We start from the raw sequence: 21,015 nt of genomic DNA on the forward strand, positions 1-21,015 counted from the left end.
CTCTCCTCACACTCCCCCAGGGGCAGAAAGGCTCCACCTCTGAGACTTGCTCCCCCCCCCCACCCCCTACCCCCCCCCCCCCCGTCACCCCCACCCGCCTCTGGGCACACTGCCTACTCCCCTACATCTTTACTTAGAGCTGTGGCCCTTCCAGGCCTCAACCCTCCACTTCGTGCCATCCTGGGCCCCTGCACCCACGGCCCCCTCTGCCTCTCCCTGCTCACTTCCTACTTGCCCTTCAGCCCTTACATGGCTCATCTGCCAATCCAGGCACTGGACTCTGGGTCCTGTGTCCTCTCTAGTGTTTTGATCCTGTTGTCCTTGGAATGATGGAATTAACCCTCTCCAGGCCCACCTGTTTACACAGAGTCCTGCCTGCCCCCCAGCACCCTATGTTCCAGGTCACAACCTGGAGTCAGCTCAACCCCTCACCCACTTTCTCCACTCCCCATTCCTAGCCAAGGGCTCCTGATTCTATCACCATTTCTTGAACCTGAAGCCCCCTTTCACTCCCAGTCACTATCAGTGGGCTCTGAGGCTAAAAAGCTGTACTGCCCAGCTCCCTCCCAGACTATAGCCTGAGGCTGGGGAAGGTTTGGAAGATTCAATTTTATTCCCTGACCCGTGAAACACTGGAGTTTCCTGTGTTTACACATGATCATCTCCAAAGTTGGGAGCACCATTGTACATACAGTTGGACCTTGTCCACTGACCAGCTTGTGAACCCCCTTCCACATCCTCCTTCCATTAACTCAGTAACCGTTGTGCCCCTGCGTGACTCCACCACAGGGTGCTTTCCCTTGGCTGTGCACTCCCTGCTGCGTGTGTGGTTTCCTCCACCTGTACCTTATAATTCATGCTGGAATAAACCTCCGGAAGTACTGGGCACACCACCGACTTCCTCAGGGCATACTCCTAGATGCACAAACTTCCTCCCAGAAGGGCCAATCGATACCTCTCTAAACAGCATTCTTGCCAAAGTGGTGTCATTAAAAAGCCACCGCTCTGGCCGCAGGCAGCACTGTGTGCACTGCAGGCAGCATCTCTGCATGAGGTGAGCAAAGGTGCCATTGGCACTGCTTTGGGGCATCACTCATTCATCCACTTGGAGAAAAGGGATCGTCCTTTGAGCAGCAGAGCCGCCCAGTGGTGAGGCTGCATGATTTCACTGTGCAGTGTCCTCACAACATCCACAAGTACTTTCTTCCAGTGGTTGCTTTATTGCTTTCTCAAACTTTGTAATTTTAAATTTATTGAACATAAGAAAATGCTTGAGTCGTAACTCAGGTTTTCTTGAACACACACATTGTAGTCAGCATGTCAGTCAAGACAGCCTATCATCGGCCTGGTGCCTGGCATGGACCCTCCCACCTAACCCCGTTCCCAACCAGAGTGGCCACCCACCACTTGGCCTCTAATGCAGTGGAACCCAGAGTCTGACCCTGAGCTTCAGGGGTGGTGCGTCACAGGCCCATCCTGCTGCCACGTGCACTCCCTGTAGCTCTGATCCTCAATGCCTGTCCTCCCACGTATGACAGGTGGTTCATCTGCCGAGGCCCCACCACCACCCAACCACAGCATCTGCCTGAAGGCTGAGAGCCAGTCCTGGGGTCACCTGTTTGCTGATGGAGATCATTCAGGCAGAATCCTGAGCTGAGTGATAGCTAGGTACTGCTTCACAGCAGATGAGGCAAGGTCAGGAGCCCAAGGACAGGCAGTCACCCAGCTGTGACCACCATGGCCCCTGCAGGGCAGTCGGTTAATGTGGTGTTGAGAACTATATGCCAGCTGGGAGAATTGCACCAAAGATGAGAACTATGTATGGATGTCCGTGACCACTCGAGTGTTCCATGGACTGAGAACACATGTGTGATAAAACGAGCCTCAGCACACTGCATCTGGTTTTGGGTTTTATTTTAGAATTTATAAAATTCCAGTGTCATCCATATTCATGAGCCTTTACACGTTTGCATATAATCTCCAAACTCCAAAGTTAAGGCCAAGGGATGGATTGTAACTGTGGACACATATGATATGGAAGACAGTCAACAAGAGGAAATGGACACTCACACCCCACCCCGCCCAGGGCTCCTGCAGCAGCACCAGAGGCAGCAGGAGAGCTCCAGGCACAGTCACCTCATGAGCCTGACTAACAGCCACACAGTGAGAACCTGCAGTGTAGGAGAGGGGGCTGCACTTACATTTAGGAATAAGTGCAGATGTGCAAACACCTGTTGGGACAATTAAAAATCCACCTTTGGGGGAAGGGGTTAGATATCACAGAAACAAGAGGAGGAGGTTTGGGCAGATGCCAGCGGGCAGGGGGGTGTGGAGGGGAGGGCAGTACACTGGCCAACAGGAAAGGCTCCAAAACTCATGCAGATACAAGGAACTCCACGGACCAGGGAGGTAGGGGATGGTCCTGGAGAAAGGCAAGACAGCACCTTCCCTTCTCACTTCCTTTCTCAGTTGACTCCATCTAATCTGGGGTCACCCACCCAGCCTATTCAGCTGAAGCAAATGTTCTTTCCTACCCCAATTTATCACTTCTACATATGGGCACATTTGAGGCTGCTTGAGCTAGCAATTCTGGTCTATTCAGGAATTTCAGTCTCAAGATTGCCAAGCTGAGAAATAACCGAATAGAAAACTTCGTGGAGGGGGTGGTCAGGGAAGAAGTGACCTTCCCCAGGGAAGGGCTGGGCAAGGGGTACTAGTTGGCTTCTCTAGGAACTCCAGTATTTGGATGGAAAACTTGAGAGGGGCCCAGTCACCTCTACAGGGGTAGAGGTGGGAATGGGAGACCAGACAACTTGGAAACCAAGGGCCAGTCTGTGGCTCTCACAACACCGCCTCGGCCACCTTTCCTCTCGAGCACACCCTCACCATGCTGGCTGGGGCAGGGCACCTTGTCTGGTCTGGAATGACCCACCACACCTGAGATAAGCAGACTCCCTTAGCAGGACCTAGTCCTCCAATCCAGGTTGAGTGACAGCCTCTCTCTACCCCAGGACCAGGAAGCTGCCTCTGAAGGCCAGCTCCCAGGGTCAGCACACAGCATCCATGTGTCCCAGGGCAGCCTGCAGGGTGGTGTGCACACTCCCCACTCTGGACTTGCCCACTGGCCACTTGCAAGTGAGGGTGCGACCCAGAGCTGTGACAGTCAGTGGACTCAGCCACTCGTGACCCGAGCCGTTGGAATCAAGAGGCTGAGCACCTGGGGCGGCACCACCCTCGCCATGACATCACTACCACACTGGCTCTGAGGTAGAAAGGAGACTGGACTAGGCATTTGGGGAGGGGCAGGAAAGCCAAGGTCAATGTGACAGGTCAGCTGGGAGGGGAAGTGAGTCTCCACCTCTCCTCTGCGGGCCACCTCTCCCCACATCCCCGTGTTTCTAAGCTCACACCAAACCCAGATGGTAGATGCCTCACTTACAGGCCTTGCTCACCAGATGCGGGGCCTCCGGTACCTGTGGTGCAGGGGCACAGACACTTGGAACCTGGTCCCCCCCAAGTCCAGGTGCTCCAGTGTGCACAATGGGCCTTCCTCCCACCCTGTGGTCTGGGATGAGCGGGCTTTGGCAGTGGGAAGGAAGCGGACTGTAGTCTAGAGAGGGCTGGTCTACAGGCAGAGGGGGAAAGAGAGCTGGGAAAGGAAGAGGGCAAACGTTTGGCTTTTCTAAAGTCAAGGAAATTTATTTCCTGAGGTCACGACACAGGAAGTGGGCTCAGCCCCCAGCTGTGCAGCACTCTTAGTGGGGCCAGGGCCTTATTGACATGCCGGTGGACCAGGAAGCTTGTCGTGAAATGTCCAATTGCCTCTATTAGTGTTTGAACCGTGGAAAGCCAGCCCATAGCCGGTGTCAAGGGCAGATCCTGAGCACGTGTTGGGCATTGGCCAGGCCCGAGGACCAGCTGCACACAGCGCCAGGCGCCCGGCTTCACTGCGAGACCTCGGGGAGGGGGGAGCGTCAACAATTTATGGAGGGTCCAGCTGCTGAGTCAGATTGAAACAAACCATTGTGTGGTGGGGTTTGGGTCAGCAGGCTGGAGAGGTTTGTTTTCTGATCATTATCGTTTGGGGCCCCAAGGGAGGGTCTTGGGGGCCACCTGAGCCCCAAAGCTGGGAAATTCTTCAGAGCTGCTCATATCCGGAGCCTGTGGGGACAGAGAGGGCACAGCTTTACTAAGCAAGTTTCACTCAGGCAGCTCCAAAACGAACCCACCCTCTGACCCTGGGCCCACCCACTGGCGGGTGAGTGTGGCAGGCGTCCCCACTTCCCAGGCACAGAGAGGGTACCCAGGATGAGCACCGTCTGACCTTCTCGCTGTTGTTGGCGGTCCAGGGAGCATCCCGAACCACAAAGCCCTTGGAAGGTGCCTTGGACTCCTCGTGGGCCGGGGGCTTCATGTACACCTGCAGGACCTCACTGTCCACCACGTCGGCTAGCTGTGGACACAGGTGGGGTCAGCTGGCAGCAGTGATTCCCCGTGAGCATCTACTGTGCTCACCCTGCTTTCAGGTGCTGGGGCTCGCTGCACCTGGCAGGCATCTGAAAACACCTGTATGTGGCCTCACATGACCCCAGAACTCACATATTCTTCCTCCAGGTTGAGGATGTGGTCGATGGCCTCCTCCACGTTCTCTGGGAGCCCCGTCACGGTGACGCAGTTGGGGTCCGGGGCCCCGCTCTGCGGGAAGCGAATGTCCACCTGGAAGGAGCACACACAGCAGCTGAGGTGGCTCCAAGTGCCCATTAGAGGATTCTGGACTAAACAGTGGCCATCAGGGATGGCTGGAACGGTCCATTTCTAGTGTTTTCCCTTTGGGTTCATGAAACCTAAGGACCTGGTTCATGGTCCCTCTTCTTCACAACATGTGAGACCAGTGCACTGCAGAAGCACCTGGTGTAAAGGCCCCAACTCCAAGATGCCTACACCTCCTAGGGAATGGCTGGGGTGGCTGGAGACTAGCACAGGGCACTTACCAACGGCATCAACTACACATCTGTAACCCCACTTGACCTCACCGCCTTAGCGATAAGCACCCAAGCCTTGGATGTCCGCCCTTTCAGACCTCTGCTGGCCAGTGAGTGTGGTCAGCAGTCTCGGCAGGAAGACTGAGGCCCTGGTGTCCCTCACCAGCCCATGGAAGAAAGCTCCGACAGCAGGGAGTACACTGATCTCATCCATGGGGCTTCCAGGACTAACATACACCCTTCACGGTGGGGCTGGAAACACACCTTGAATTCATCCATGATTTTGCGAATGGCTTTGCCACGGGCACCAATGATGCGGGCGTGGACACGGTGGTCTAGTGGGACGTCCTCAGAAACCATCTGTTCAAGTTCACCCACAATTTTCAGTATGGCATCCCGGGCAGCTTCTGTGTTCTTTTCATACCCTGTGATGGTGATTTGGTCCTGTGGCTGAGAAAGGAGAATCCATCAGAAGAGGACATGTCCCAGGATTCCTGGCTGGGAGAGGCATACAGGGACTGGAGAGCATTAGCTGGATTGAAGGAGGTAGGCTTCAGTTCAAGGGGAAAGACTGATCCACTCAGAAGAGAAAGAAGGTGGAAAGAAACAATATCCATTTATTTAGCTCCTGCCCCCTCCCAGTAACACACAGGAAAAGAAAGAGCACCTGCCCACAAAGACATGGCAGGACACTAGCAGGTGAGGGGTCAGGGAAGGTCCTCCTGGGCCCCTCATCTGGAGGGGTCTCAGTGGAGACGACCGACCTGGAAGAAGGTGCCAGATGGTGTAGCCAGTACTCCATACCTGCAGTGCCCCGCCCGGGGTCTCTGATCATACAAATGTCCGGATGAGCACACCAGATTGGTAAAGAGTGAGTAGACAAACAGATAATTCAAGGCACAGAGAAAGAAATGGGAAAACAAAATAATCGCCTCAGACCACATTCTTTTTTTAATTTTATTTAATATATTTTATTGATTTTTTTACAAAGAGGAAGGGAGAGGGATAGAGAGTCAGAAACATAGATCAGCTGCCTCCTGTACACCTCCTACTGGGGATGTGCCCGCAACCAAGGTACATGCCCTTGACCGGAATCGAACCTGGGACCTTTCAGTCCGCAGGCTGACGCTCTATCCACTGAACCGAAACGGTTAGGGCGTCTGACCACATTCTTATCACATTGTGGGTGGATCAGGAGCATCCTTGTGTTTTCATATTACAGTGTTTTACATAAATGTTAAAGGCACGCCTTAAAATTAAATACCCATTGCATTTTTAAGTTATTTATTACATGTTCTTAAAAGCTAATATCTTTTTAAAGTATGATACTTTGTAAAATGTATTTTGTACTCGTTTAATAGAAACTTATCTGGCCACTGGGTAAAGCTAGCAATAAAACGACTTGTGCGCAATGTATTAAGGACAGAAAAGAATATTATACATGCAAAAAAAGAGAACAGAGGGGGGAGGGGGTTGATGACAAATATGTGATACCTTAATCAATAAAGTAATTTAAAAAAAATTAAAAAAACAAATACAAAACAAAACAAAAAAAGAGAACAGAACACAGTGTAAGAGAACCAGAGAACAAGAATAAACATCTGGAGCCCTGGCCGGCATGGCTCAGTGATTAGAGTGTTGGCCTGAGAACTTAAGGGTCACGGGTTCCATTCCGGTCAAAGGCATGTACCTGAATTGCAGGTTCCCTGCCCTGGTTGGGGAGCGTGTGGGAGGCAACCAATTGATGTGGCTCTCTAACATCAATGTTTCTCTCTCTCTCTCCTCTCCCTTCCCTCCACTCTCACTAAAATCAATTGGAAAAATATCCTCCAGTGAGGATAAAAACAAAGAATAACCTGAAAATGGAATATAGGAACAGGAACTTAGAGACCCATCTGGGAGAGAGACAGAGAAACCCCAGGAGTCTAGGTGAAGAAGATGTAGGACAGGAGGAGACGACCCTACCAGGTCCCCACCCAGCAATGCCCAGAAACCCCCACCCCCAAGTAAGGCATCATCCAGGGCAGTGCCAAGCACAGAACACAGTTGGCATAATTCTCACAGGAAAAAGCTGAGTATGAAAGATGTGGCTGACTGACCCTACTTGGCTCATGGGATGTCAGTAGTCTAAACACTAAATAATGACTTTATAAAACCAGTAATTATATGGGAAATTTGAAGGAAATAAAGGTGAGGGGTTGGAGAGAGCTAAATTCTCAAGATGAAGATAATTAACAAATCAAGTCAAAAATAAAAGAAGAACAGCAATATAAACATAATCCTTAGAAACAGAGAAAAAACAGAAGAAAAGGCAGTGAACGCTATACCTTGGGCAGGATCAGGGCAGGGAGCAAGGAAAAGGGATGCAGGGTCAGCACCTACAGGCCTGCCTCACTTTCTGAATGACCAAGACCCTGGAAGGAAGGCTGGGGAGAGAAGCAGGCAGGAGGCCAGCAGTGATGCTCAGACACAGGTTGGAAAGGCAGAGTATGGTGGGACCAGGCCAGTCTGCAAAGGCTTGTTGGGATTTGCTGGCCAGAAGGTTCCAGGGTACCATTTCTGGGTGCTCTGCTGTGCAGCAAATACTGCAGGAGACCCAAGGAGAGACTGGGCTCCCCACCTCCCCGAGGGCCAGGAAGGGCCGAGAGGTAAGACAGGCAGGGGTGTTGGGTGGGATGGGCCCAGGGAGGGCCCATGCAGTGCAGAGGGTAGAGGGCATGCAGTTCTGCAGGGCTCCACCTGTGAGGACAACAGGTGAGGACCCTGCCAGAGCCTCCAGATAGGCACAAGTCCACATGGCAGCACATCCATGACAGGAAACCTCACTCAGCTGGCACATGCCAACATGGGGCCCAAATCCGGAGCCAAACTCAATCCTCAAAGACCTGCCACTCTGGATCCTGCTCTCTCACCTCCCAGCTGAGCCCCTCCTGTTTGCCTGGTCACTGTTCCCAGGTCAGGACAAACGTCAACGAGAGTCCATCTGCCCCAAAGTACTCCAACATGCTATCTGACCCGAGAGGTCTCTTACCTGGTTCCCATCATCCTTATCAGGAAATTGGATGTTCACGTCATGCTCCAAGCGGATTTGGGTAATCACTGCCCCCTTTCTCCCAATGATTTTGGGATGATATTTAGGGTCGACAGTGACACTTAGCTTAAAACTCCTTAAAGCCTGTGGATGAAACAAGTGAGAATGAGGCAAAGGGTGGAACACTTGAACCTTACTTCACTGTCACATGTATCCACATGCCTCCTCTCCAACCTAAACCTGGAAGGTGTCCTCTGTTACCACAGCAATAAGAACAAGCCATGGCTTTTCCACGAGTCTGTGCCACATTCCATCATCAGCTAGTGATGAAAACCAGAGCCTTGACCTGCACAACCAGGTCCACAGGGCCTTCAGAAAAGGACCGGAGAGGCCTGGATGGTAACAGGTGGAGCTGTGTGTTCCTAAGCTGTGGAGCAGGGGTCCGAGGAACAAGCATTAAAAAGGCCAAAAAGAAAGGAGGGAACTGAAGTGGTAAGGGGGTTATAGCCCCAATGTGTGTGGCCAGAAACCTGGTCAGAGGACAGACCCCAAAGTCAGTGCTGTGCCCAAGACAACTGTGCCACACTGACACTGCAGGACGTCTGAGCTCAGTCGTGCCCCTCAGTGAAGAGTTGGTACCCTGCTTAATCTGCAACGACTAACAGTGCCCAGGACCTGCACACTGTGCGTCACTCAGGTGACCCCCGGCTCCACCATGAGCGGGCAGGCGGGCTGTCACTCCTCATCAACAGCAGGGACACCGCACCCACTCTGCGCCTCAGCATATCCTGGGGTCTCTCCAGCAACAGCTCTCAAAAGCTCTCAGAGGGCCTCTCAACCACAACTTCCCTATAAAGTTGAAGGCACCATCATGTCTCAGATGTACTTGGAAAGAACTTGCTAATAAACAAGCTACACTGAAAGAGTCCCTCAGCACTGTTCTGATAAAAACTCCCTACTTAGCAAGACCTCTGGACGTTGACTGGGTCTGCCTCCAGCCTCCTGATTTAACTGGTTGAAGTGTAGCCGGGGTGCTGGGTCTCTTAGAAGCCCCTGGTGATCCTCAAGTGTGACCACACTGAGAGAAGCATCCACAGCCCCACCTGGTGCTCACCCGGTCCTCCTGCTCTGCCTGCAGCTCCCGCACACGCTCCAGGAGCCCAGCCTTGGCCCGGTCCAGATTTGCAGCGAGGCCTGTGATGGCGATGACATCAGACTGCAGTTCAGGTGCTGGGACGTGTATATTCACCTGGTGGATACGGGAACAGACCTGATGTACATGGGGGTCCCTCAGGACAGGAATGTGCCTATCTGGCTCCTCCGGTGGTGAGCTTGGAAGCCAGGATCAACCTGCCTGTCACATTTGGCCAGGAGATACACCCGCAAGCTGGGGACAAGGAGGCTGGGTAGTGTGAAGCGTGATTGATAACCAAGAGCAGGAGGAGGGCACCTTCCCTGGGTTGAGTGTGTGACAGCTCACTCCCTACACCTGGTCTCCAGGGATAGGACCTACAAACTGCTCACCTCAAACTCATCCATCATCTTGCGGATCCCGCTTCCCTTCTGTCCGATGATGTACCGGTGAAGGTCAAAGGGCACCTCCACTTCAATGGTGACAGGAACCAGAGCCTACAGGGAAGAGGGTTGTCAGGCCCAGAGGAATGAGCAGTGACTCTGTGGGCTCAGCAACAGGACTTCATGGAGAGAAGTACGGTTCACGTCGGAACCTTCCACACTGTTCCCCCTGGACTGAGTAGGCCACTGCTAACCCCAGAGAAAACATGGGAAAGGGTCCAGTATTAATGCTGGCAGAGCAGCTTTCAGACCCTGGCCCCAAGCCTCTGCTCCTAAATACAGAAGGCCCCTTGTTGAAGCAAAACAAAACAAAAATCCAGGAAAAACCGGACTTGAGACAGGGGAGAGCCCTTAGACACTGCCACAACTCCCAGCCTCACAGAGGTAAAAAATGGACTATGACCACCCCAGTCCTAACCGCCACCAATGGCACCAACCCCTAGACATGGGAGAGCTGTTTCTCACCTGTCTCTCGGCTCAGTGCAGAGGCTCTGTATACTGTGTGCAGCATTTAGAACAGCACCTAACATGTAGGTGGCGCTCAGTAAGTACTCATTGCAAAACTGACTCATCCTCACTCTAGCCCAGTGGTCGGCAAACTGCGGCTCACGAGCCACATGCGGCTCTTTGGCCCCTTGAGTTTTTAGCAAAGGCCAGCTTAGGAGTACCCTAATTAAGTTAATAACAATGTACCTACCTATATAGTTTAAGTTTAAAAAATTCAGCTCTCAAAAGAAATTTCAATCGTTGTACTGTTGATATTTGGCTCTGTTGACTAACGAGTTTGCCGACCACTGCCCTAGCCAGTTTGGCTCACTAGATAAGAACGTAGGCCTGCGGACCGAAAGTCCCAGGTTTGATTCCGGTCAAGGGCACATGCCCGGGTTGCGGGCTCAATTCCCCAATTCCCCAGTGAGAGGTGTGCAGGAGGCAACCAATCGATGATTCTCTCTCATCATTGATGTTTCTCTTTCTCCCTCTCCCTTCCTCTCTGAAATCAATAAGAAAAAAAGACAACCATCTGTAACAGTACAATTCATTTCAACAAAAACAAAACAAAACAAACACCTGACTCATCCTCACAAGTCCAAAATCCCCACTTCATGGAGAGAGACCCTCCAACTGTGCTCTGCAGCCCCCAGGCTTGCAGGCCCAGGCTGGGCCCATGCTGCTGCCAGGTCTGGGGAAGGAAATGCCACAGCCTGCAGTACACAAGCCACAGTTCTCGGATTTAGGACTTTATAAAGTGACTAGACCATGAATCTGCCACAAGGGAAGCATCCCTCAGGTCACCACTCACCCCCAAGGAGGGGGAGGAGCCACACGCACCTCAAGGGCTTCCTTGGCAGCTTCACACTTTTCTTTGCGGCCAGAGATGATGATGATGTCACACCTCCTTGGAGAGCCAGGGTCAGCCTCTCTGCCCTCCCCAGCATCGTCACCGTTCTCCTGAACAGCTGGCTCCACACTATGAACTGGGGGGAGAGCAGAGGGGCAGGTCACACAGGCCTCAGTCATACTGCCTCACCTTCAACATGGACCTGAGTACTCGAGACACAGGAACTGGTGGCGGAGAGGTGAGAGGTGCCCACCGTGTTTGAGAGGGGAGGACAGATGTTCCCACGGCCCAGGAGACCTGGTTCTGGGAGGAGGCGGTGGGAGGGGCTTGAGGGATTTAGGAGGGACAAGGTGACGCTGCACCAGCTTCTTCTGCTACGAAAAAAGCAAGCCACAAGAATAAAGCAACCTGAAACAGGACACAGAAGCAGCTGGTGAGGCTCCTGTGGGCCACACTGGGGACCATGTATGTACCCAAATTAAAACCAAAATAACACTCCTGGTGTGAAACAGAATGCAGTAGTCTGTATGATATAAATAAGTAAGCAGGCCTGACTGCCTAGAGCCATCATGATCCTGGATTAAAATTGGGGGATGCTTCAAAACAGAAAATCTGAATGTCAACAATTAATTAATAACTCACATAATCAGATCTACAGATTCTGATGAACGTGCTAGAGTTATCGCAACTGATCTAAGAGAACATCCTTATTCTTAGGAAATAGCCACTAAGGAAAAGGGCAGGTCTGAAAACAGTGTGTGCGTGAAAAGGGGTGGATGGGTGAGAAAGACGGGGAAGGTTTGAATAGTGAATACAAAGAATACATTTTTGTTCTGTTCTGGGCAATTTTTCTGAAGTGTGAAATTACATCAAAATTTAAAAAATAATTCAAGTGTGAAACATAAATGTGGCATGTATGATCTAACTAGTTTTCAACTCAAATTAGCCTATATTCCGAGAGAAGCAGAGGAGCTTCGGTAGCCAAGACGAGCTGCAGCACCAAAGTCAGAATACACCAGTGCACTCAACAGGCTGCAGGCCCTCAGCTCATCCCAGCTTGACCTGGTAGGTCCAGGGAGACTAGGTCACAGAGAGAGCACATTCTTTGTGACAATACAAGGAACACAGAACTTACAAAGTTAGGTCTGAGACAAAAGCCAGATCCTGCTCATAGGTCACCCCCTACCCCATACTATCCTGGGGACACAAAGCAGAACCAGATGACAAGCAAGATACTGGGAGCTGAAGGACTGTCCCAGAAGAGCAGCCAGTCACCCAGTGACATCCTTGGATGGGTCAGAGGCTGCTATCCCTTCTGTAGCTGGCTGGCCTCATGAAGCACAGGACCCACAAGGGGTCTGGAGACGGAGGCTGCTGTGCAGAGCAGGTGCAGCCTCACCACAGCTCTCAGAGGGCCTGTGAGGAGCAGGGGGACTGAATACAGGCTTCCCCTCAATATGAGGCTGCAGGTACTTTCTCTCCTCTGGCCTTGTCATCAGCTGCAAGCATTTAGGGCATCTGAAGGGTACCTCGTTACCCTAAAGCAACTGATGAGGCCACCACCTGGGGACCAGGGAGCCTGAGCCTCTGAAAGCCCCGGGTCCAGCACCAAGATGGACGAAGCTTCACCAGGAAACATGACAGCCACCTGTCCCCGCCTCTCCCCAGACCAGGACCATTCATATTCCTACCTCCCACCTAGCATAGAGCTCCCCGTGGGGACCCACCTGGGTTCTCCTCTTTGTCTGGGAATTTAATTTGAACATTATAGTCCCGAGTGATCTGCTGGATTCTGGAACCTTTGGGGCCCATGACAGAGCGATGGAATTTCTGGGGTATGGCACACTCTATGGTCACCTGGGCTTCCTGGGGGGAGGAGGGCACAGCAAGAAGAAGAAAAACAAAGGCAAAGGTTAAGGTTAATCACTTATGGTTGATTCCCGTTTACACCACCTTCCTCTGCAGCCACTTTGGGAGTGCAGACCCCCTTTCCAGGTGAATCCAGGGCTCATCTTACAATGGGCTGAAGGAAGAAGGGTTGTGGGAGGGGCCACAAGGAGGCCTTCTGAAACGTTTTCCCAAAAGAGGAAAGTATCAATAGTTCATCCACACAAAACTACTCTGTTGCTTGCTCCCAACCAAAATTTGAATATAACATCCGATTTCTCTCCATACAGGGAGCCCCTGCCCCGATCCTACAGGCAGGTGGCCATGTTAGTTCCAGGTGATAGGGACCTGTAGATGCTGTGGCTGTGACTCCAGTCTAAGGCCATGGCAGGGAAGTGCCAGGAGAGAGGAGGGCCCAGTTCTCTACAGTCTGGTTTAGAAAACCCAGTGTGTCTATGTGACCTCTCCGTGGACTCCCTGACACACACCGTCAACCTCCTTTCCTCCCTTTGGAGCAGAGGAGGAGGGAAGGCGGCTGGTTCCTGTACACATGGCACTTTCACAAAATGGACAGCTAAGTTGCTTCTCACAGGCAGCCTTCACCCACTGAAGGAAGGGCAAGGATGGGAGGGAGCCTGCAAACTGAGGGATATGTTGGGGGCAAGACCACTACCTAGCTTTGAATGGCTGCCAGGCCTAGCACCCTACAAACTTCTGGGTGCTTACCAGGTCTTCAATGATCTCCTGGATGCGCTTTCTGGCCGCCTCCACACATTCCTTGGCACCCTTGAGAGTCACTTTGTCACTCTGTGTGCCAGACCGCGGGAAGCTAACCATCACCCCACCGTACTCCTCGGCGATTTCCCGCAAGACTTGGCCTCTTCGAATAACAAAATGACGGTGGTGCTTGGGGTCCACCAGCATGTAGTCTTCCACCACATTATCCTACAGCATGGAGACAAGAGAAAGAAAGTAAAGGACCAACGGTGAAGGCCCCATTCCCGATGCTCAGGTGGCCCCAGGGAGACCGGGCCTTACCAGGTTCTGAATCAAGGCCTCCAGCTCCTTTTGGGCCTCCTTGACAGCATCCTCTTTTCCGATGATGGTGATCAGGTCCTGGTCCTTGTCCTCTGCCGTTGGGAATATGATGCGGGCTCCGGTGGTGTCACGTACCTTGCGGATCTTGCCACCCCCTTTGCCGATGAGGAACTTGTGGTACTCTGGCTTGGCTCGGATGTCAACAGTGAAACTCTTGGTTTGCTGCAGAAATCAACCCCAATATACATTGGCCCTGATGCCACCTGCCCGGCCCCAGGAGCAGATGAACAAGAAGCCTGATAGGACAAGAGTGTGGAGTGGAACTTACCTCACACTGTCCCAACATCCTCTCAATGAGGCTAATCAAACCTCACCGAAAGAAATGCATGGTCACGCAGACCAACTGCCCTTGTACTTTGCTTAGCCTCAGTGGGAGATACCAAGACAGAGTATCAGACCCAGAGACCCATGCCTGTCGCTTATCAGCCATTACCAAACTCTGCCAGGCCCACATGGTGTGGGGTGCACCTGCACAGAACTATCAGCCCCTCCTCCCAACAAAGGTAGAGTGCTCTCCATCCAGGTATCCCTTTACCAGTGCCCTGAATGAGCCTGCACACAGCCAGCAATGCCCAAACCTAAAGCTCAGAGACCCTAGCCAACTAGAACACCATCTGACACCAAGAAACTAGATTCAGCCCTGGCCAGTGTGACTTGGCGTGTTGTCCCATACACCAAAAGGTGGCGGGTTTGATCCCCAGTCGGGGCCTGTTCGGGAGGCAAACAATTGATTTTTCTCTCTCACATCAATGTATCTCTTTCTCTCTTCCCCTTTCCTCTCTCTCTAAATTCAATAAAAACAATTAAAAAAAAAAAAAAGAAATTTGGGCCCAGGAAAGGCCCCACCACAGGAACCTTGCTACAACGCTAGCTACTCTGGCAGACTGATTCACCTGGAGGGACATGCTCCTCTAGACTGACTCTGGCCCACAAGCAGGAAGAAGAAACACAAGGAAGAGCAAAGCAGGACTGCTGGATGCTAAGCAGCACACCCATATTTTGCCATCTTCCAAGTGCTGACTCCACAGAACACCACAGAGAGCCTCTAACTTCAGACAAATACTTGCAAACAGCAGCAATGGAAAGCTAAAAGGTTAGGCAAGCCCAGTCCAGCAATATAGTAAAGGATGACACAAAAAAACAAGTGGGGCTTCCCCCAAAATACAAGTTTGGTTAAACACTAAAAAAAAAAAAAAAAAAAAAAAAAAAAATCAGCTCCTGCTACTCAACACATTGAGCCCTAGTAACGCAGCAAGATGAGACACACAGGTGTACATAACAAAAGTGCACTGTCCACTCACAGATTATGTGTTTTACATAAAACTCACAAGAATCGCCCTAGCCAGTTAGGCTCAGTGGACAGAGCGTCAGCCCGCAGACTGAAGGGTCCCAGGTTTAATTCTGGTCAAGGGCACATACCTTGGTTGCAGGTTCCTCGGCCCTGGTCAGGGTGTGTGCTGGAGGCAACCAATCAATATGTCTCTCTTACATTGATGTTTCTGTCTCTCCCTCTCCCTTCCACTCTTTCTAAAAATCAATGGAAAAATATCCTCGGGTGAGGATTAACAAACATCTATCTATCTATATAAAAAAGCCTAATATGCCACGCATCCGGCCATTCAACCAGTCGCTATGACGCGCACTGAACACCAGGGGGCAGACACTCCAACTGGTAGGTTAGCTTGCTGCTGGGGTCCGGCCTATCAGGACTGGGTGAGAAGGGCTGGACACGCACTGGAGCCCTCCTGCGGTCCCTCCCTGGCCTGTGCCCTCTTGCAATCTGGGACCCCTTGGTGGATGTTGGAGAGGCGGTTTTGGCTGGATCCCGCAGGCCAGACTGAGGGACCCCACTGGTGCACAAATCCATGCACTGGGCCTCTAGTAAAAACAAAACAAAACAAAAACTCATAGGAATCCACACAAAAAGCTATTGGAACTAATAAGTGAGCTTTACACCAGATACACAAAACAAGTCCAATACACAAAATCAAATATATGTATTTCTACGCGCCACATTATGAATTACAAAAGTACCATTTATGATAGCATTAAAAAGCAAAATAGATGTAAATTGAGCAAAACATGAACAAGACCTGCATGCTAAGAACTACAAAATGCCAATGAAAAGTCAAAGCCTTAAAAAATTGACGAGCTAGACTGAAAGATTCAGAAATGCTGAGATTTCTCCCCAATTTGATCTTTAGCTTTGACATAATCCCAATAAAAATCCAAGCAGGAATTTCCGCCCTGGAAATTTTCCAAATGCTTTTGGAAAGGAAAAGGGTCTGTAACAGCCACAGCAATCTGAAATGCAAAACGCTGCTGGACCCACCAGGTGTCCCGTCAAAGCAGCCACTCCAACCTGTGGTGTCCCCTGGAATGGAGCAGTGCCAACACACGGACTGGCAGACAGGTTTGACAAAGGGGCAAAGACGATTCAATGAAGAATGTGGGGGGCCGATGGGCAAAACGTGTTATTGCAGAGGTGGTCACACAAACACTGTTTGTGAACACTACATTAACAAGGGTGGATTTAACTGTATAAAAATACTTTTTAAGGTAAACAATAGATTTCCTACTTTACAGACGTGGGCATCTGACTTTGAAAGGCTCTTCAGTAATGGCAAGATCAAAGAGACATAAAGGTACATGAAGTTTTCTGACCTGCCACAAAGAAAGGGTTTTTAGAGTTTCTATCCTGAAGAGAGGACACTTCTAGCAAGTAGCACACAGTGACCCCTCCCGGGGTGGCACTCACCTTCTCCTCTGCCAGGTGCAGGAGCTGTTTCTTGGCCTTCTCCACATCTGAGGAAGGGCCCCTGATGACAACTGTGTCACTTCCAGAGCCTTCCACAGGGAAGTGAATGTGGACCCCGCCGCACTCCTCCATGATGGAGCGGATCAGGCGACCTTTCGTGCCAATGAGGGAGTTGTGCAGCTTGGCAGGGATGGAGACCTCCACCTCGGCTATGTTGGCCTGAAATCACACACGGCACAAGGGAATCACATTTTTGTGTGACAAGAAGGGCGAGAGGGAGAGTCAGCTATAGACGGTGTGGTGGGTATTCAATAGACCTGGTGCAGGAGCCCAAAGCATGTGTGTGTGTGTGTGTGTGTGTGTGTGTGTGTGTGTGTGTGTGAGACACACGCACAGTGCAGAAGGGAAGTTGCGATGTCAGATCATAAACAACACTGCTCCTTCAGGCCCTCTCTGGTTCAAGCAGTAAAGACAGGTTTGAGATGCTTACAGATCAACCTTTCCCATTAAACTCTATGAACAAGGACTCTGCCTCCTACCAAGATGAAACAACAGAGACTGCATTTATCTGCCACATGAAACAATGGTGTTCAAGATCCTGGAGACAAAAGCAAATGAGGTGATTCCTATGACTGCCCACTGGTTGAGCCCCTGCATTGAGGACACAGAGCTGACAGTCCAGGAAGATCAAGGTGCTAGGAGCTGGTGGGTCAGAGCCCAAGAAGAGAGAATGTGGAGAGAGACTCCCACACTGACACATGTAGGGAGACTGCCTGGGCCAGGGGAAGAACCAGAAGAACGAGAGAACACGGGGACAGCAACTTGGTCAGTGTCCACAAATATGGGACTCTGGGCGCAGTACTCAGAAGGGTCTCACCTCAAGAGGGAACAACTGGGCCTACACCACCACCCTGGCTCCACCTAACAAGTCCAAAAAGGAGCCAACTGTTTCAAAGTAACTTAACAAAGCATAAAGGTATTTACAGAAACCACAAAAGTATCCAGCATCCACCAAAGTAAACTTCGTAATGTCTGGCATAATAAGAAAAATACTGGATATGCAAAGACACAGGGAAAAATCCCGCAACCAGGATAAAACGATCAAAAACAACCCAGGAATAACACAAAAGTTAGCAACAGTGGGTCAAGGACACTAAAACAGGTATTTTCACTATATAGCATACAGTCAATGAGCCAAAGGAAATGACTCAATGTGTCAGGTATAAAACCAAAAAAATTCAAATTGAACTTCTACAAGTGAAAATAGTATCTGAAATGAAAAATATACTGGATGGGGTTACAGGCAGATTAGACATTGCAGAAAACTAATGAATTAAAAGAAACTCATGAAGAAAAATTTAGCACCCTCCCTCCCCACCCAAATAAACAGAGAGCCAGTGAATGGTAGGATATCATGCTGCCTAACACTCAGTAATTAAGACTCCCTGAAGGGGAGGACAGAAAAAACTATTAAATAATGACCCTAATTTTTCCAAATTTGATGAAAACTCTAACCTCAAATATCTAAGGAGTTCAATGAACTCCAAGCAAAGAAACATGAAGAAAACTACAAAGCTGGTGATACAATAAAAAAATAGCCATAGGAAGAACTAGTCTGTGCAGATGAGTGAAGCCAAGGATAATGTTGTATGTCAATTACATCTCAATTAAAAAAAATGAAGTACTGATATACATAACATGGATGAATCTCAAAATAATTATGCAAAGTGAAAGCAACTAGACTTAAGAATAGATACTATGACTCTCTTAGACAATCACATGAACATTCAAGCTCACCTACTTTAACAAAGCGGACTGGGGGTTCGACAGACACAGTGGGGGAGCTTGGAGAGTGATGCTGAGCAGAGGTGCTAACTGGTTTGGTTCAGTGGATAGAGCATTGACCTGCAGACTGAAGGGTCCCAGGTTCAATTCTGGCCAAGGGCACATGCCTGGGTTACGGGCTCAATCCCCAGTGGGGGGCGTGCAGGAGGCAACCTATCAGTGATTCTCTCTCATCAATGATATTTGTATCTCTCTCTCTCCCTCCCTCTCCCTCCCTCACTGAAATTAATAAAAATGTATTTAAAAAGGGGGGGGGCATAAGGCAGTTTTGGGGGTGATGGGTAAGTGCATTATCTTGACTGTGGAGGGGATTCCAAGGATATATACATATGGCAAACGTATCCAACTACACACTTAAAATATGTTGTTTTTTATTTTTACATGTTCATTTTTCAAAAATTGGGAAAAAATATCATAACACCTTCAGGACATAAAAATTTTCCAGCACCCAAGTCAAATGCTACTACTGCTTAGGACCATCAGTTAGCACTGCCAGAGATCGCTCTGGCCCTCCTGTCCCTTCCTGGTCCCAGGCCAGAGCCTGTCCTATAGCCAGCTCCACATTACCAGGTCTTTCTGGATGGACAGGATGCGGCTCCGGGCAGCCTCGCAGTTGGCCCGCTTGCCCGTGATGACGATGGTCTCCGAGTTGCTATTTTCTGCTGGAAGGTCGATCTTGGTATTGCTTTCTTCACGAATCTACGAGGAGAGATGAAGTGAGAAGTAACTACCATTGAGACACCCGGAGCCCAGAGCTAGAAGTAAGGCCCCTCCTTCAAATTTAAAGCCAGAATGGCACAGGACCAGGTGGGGCAGGGTGAGAAGAGCCACGATTCCAGGGACAAGCCGGCCAGTCACCTTTTTAATGTTTGCGCCTCCTTTCCCAATGATGTTCTTGTGAAACTGCTTGAAGATCGGAACAGAGATTGAATAGCTATTTTCCACCTTAAAAACAAGAGATGACTGTTATGAAAGACTTTGTCCTGCGTCTCTCTTACTTACTGACCTTTAGAAGTCTGTCACAAGGATGGGTGAGATAACTATTCAAAACTAACTCACCTGGCCTGTCACAGTTGACAGGTGCGGGCCCCTTTTTATAAAAAGCGGACTGCCACAGACCCTACAACCTGTCAGATGCGTGTTCCACAATCCAGAAGCAATCAAGCCTACCCAGGTGCCCTCAATTGGCCCTCTAGGGTAAAAGGGAGTGGGTGCCACTACAGGAGGAGAGCAGGCTGGGGGTGAACAAAAAGAGGATTAAGCTCAGAACACCCAGCTCTACTGGGCAGCAGGACGAGCCCAGTGTTAAGGAGCCCACGCACCCCCTCTCCCAGAGGGTCACAAGCTAAGTGCATGCCCACAGGGAGCACAGAGCAACTTGCAGCCTCTCCATCAATCGCCTCCTCCCTTTCTAGATCTGAGGAAAGGAATAATCCATAAATGACACTACTTGTACATGTCTCTCTCCTCATTGGATGGGACAGTTTCCTAGGTGTCTGAAGACCCATGAAGGAAACAAGGTCACTTGGCATGGGACATAGAGGATCTCCCACTTTAATTCCATGGAACACTCAAGTTGTGACAATATCTGCCAGTCTAATATCAGGTGTTGAAAGGTAGCATCACGACTTTGTCCCAAGTCCCTGAGACGGCAGACTCACCTAACGCCCAAGTGTGTTCCCCGAAGCAGGGTCCTGATGGCACACGTCCCCCACCCTCCCATCCTCCCACACAACAAAGGATGGAAAGCATCTCCTACCAAATCAGCAACCATCTTCTGCATGTATTTTGTACATTTTTCCACCTCATTCTTGGGCCCTCTAAGTTGGACAATATCACTTTTTTGTGCTGGGTCTGGAAAGTTGATGATAACCTGGAATAAATCATCAGGAGACCAAGTTTGATTATTGATGAGAACACTAAAAAACTGAATACTCCCAAGTGCCAATCAGACCGCTGCCTGAGGGTTAGCAAAATAAGGATCCTGGGAAACTACCTCTGGGAATTTGTCCCGAATTTCACGAATCCGTTCACCCTTCTGCCCAATGATTGTGCGATGAAATCTCTGCTCAATGATTAGATCCTTGGTACGCTCGTTTTCCTGAAAATACATGGACAGGAAATAAATGCACTTACCATAAGCAAGGTGAACAACCTCCCTCACAGTAGGAGGCACCTGGGAGTCCAGGGAGGTAGTGCCAGGCACACTGGCCAGTAGACAGCACACACTAAATTGCTGCCCTCTCCACCTGCCACACAGTGTGCTGCCGTGGGTGCACATTGTTCTCCTGAACAAAGTGTAACGAAAGAACTGAGTGCAGACCCCTCCAACTAAAAGTGCTACCGCAGGTGCCATATTTACCAGAGCCATTCACTCAGTGCTGTGTTTTAACAAGAACTGAGGCCTGACACTGCACAGCAGGGAGTGACCACTACTCACCATCAGGAGGCTGGGACGACTGCCCGTGTGCATTAAGAAAGAATCACTCGCCCTAGCTGG

General features: G+C 50.4%; 1 protein-coding gene across 3 annotated transcripts in view; it reads right to left on the reverse strand.

Moving 5' to 3' along the window:
* Nucleotides 1–3,690: 3,690 nt before the first annotated feature.
* Nucleotides 3,691–21,015, reverse strand: part of HDLBP (high density lipoprotein binding protein) — a 72,658-nt gene continuing 55,333 nt past the window's right edge. For all 3 annotated transcript variants that reach the window (XM_079782874.1, XM_079782875.1, XM_079782873.1), the window contains exons 13-28: nucleotides 20,512–20,616; nucleotides 20,275–20,388; nucleotides 19,374–19,460; nucleotides 19,083–19,214; nucleotides 16,671–16,889; nucleotides 13,853–14,074; nucleotides 13,541–13,759; nucleotides 12,655–12,793; nucleotides 10,918–11,063; nucleotides 9,538–9,642; nucleotides 9,128–9,262; nucleotides 8,014–8,157; nucleotides 5,247–5,432; nucleotides 4,600–4,716; nucleotides 4,325–4,453; nucleotides 3,691–4,161 (exon numbers count right to left, since the gene is read on the reverse strand). In XM_079782874.1, the coding sequence (XP_079639000.1) occupies nucleotides 4,075–4,161; nucleotides 4,325–4,453; nucleotides 4,600–4,716; nucleotides 5,247–5,432; nucleotides 8,014–8,157; nucleotides 9,128–9,262; nucleotides 9,538–9,642; nucleotides 10,918–11,063; nucleotides 12,655–12,793; nucleotides 13,541–13,759; nucleotides 13,853–14,074; nucleotides 16,671–16,889; nucleotides 19,083–19,214; nucleotides 19,374–19,460; nucleotides 20,275–20,388; nucleotides 20,512–20,616 (2,286 nt within the window). In that variant the 3' untranslated portion in view covers nucleotides 3,691–4,074. The remainder of the gene's footprint in view (nucleotides 4,162–4,324; nucleotides 4,454–4,599; nucleotides 4,717–5,246; nucleotides 5,433–8,013; nucleotides 8,158–9,127; nucleotides 9,263–9,537; nucleotides 9,643–10,917; nucleotides 11,064–12,654; nucleotides 12,794–13,540; nucleotides 13,760–13,852; nucleotides 14,075–16,670; nucleotides 16,890–19,082; nucleotides 19,215–19,373; nucleotides 19,461–20,274; nucleotides 20,389–20,511; nucleotides 20,617–21,015) is intronic.

This window comes from Cnephaeus nilssonii (genome assembly GCF_951640355.1).
Source record: "Cnephaeus nilssonii genome assembly, chromosome: 10".
NCBI classification, from domain to species: Eukaryota; Metazoa; Chordata; class Mammalia; order Chiroptera; family Vespertilionidae; genus Cnephaeus; species Cnephaeus nilssonii.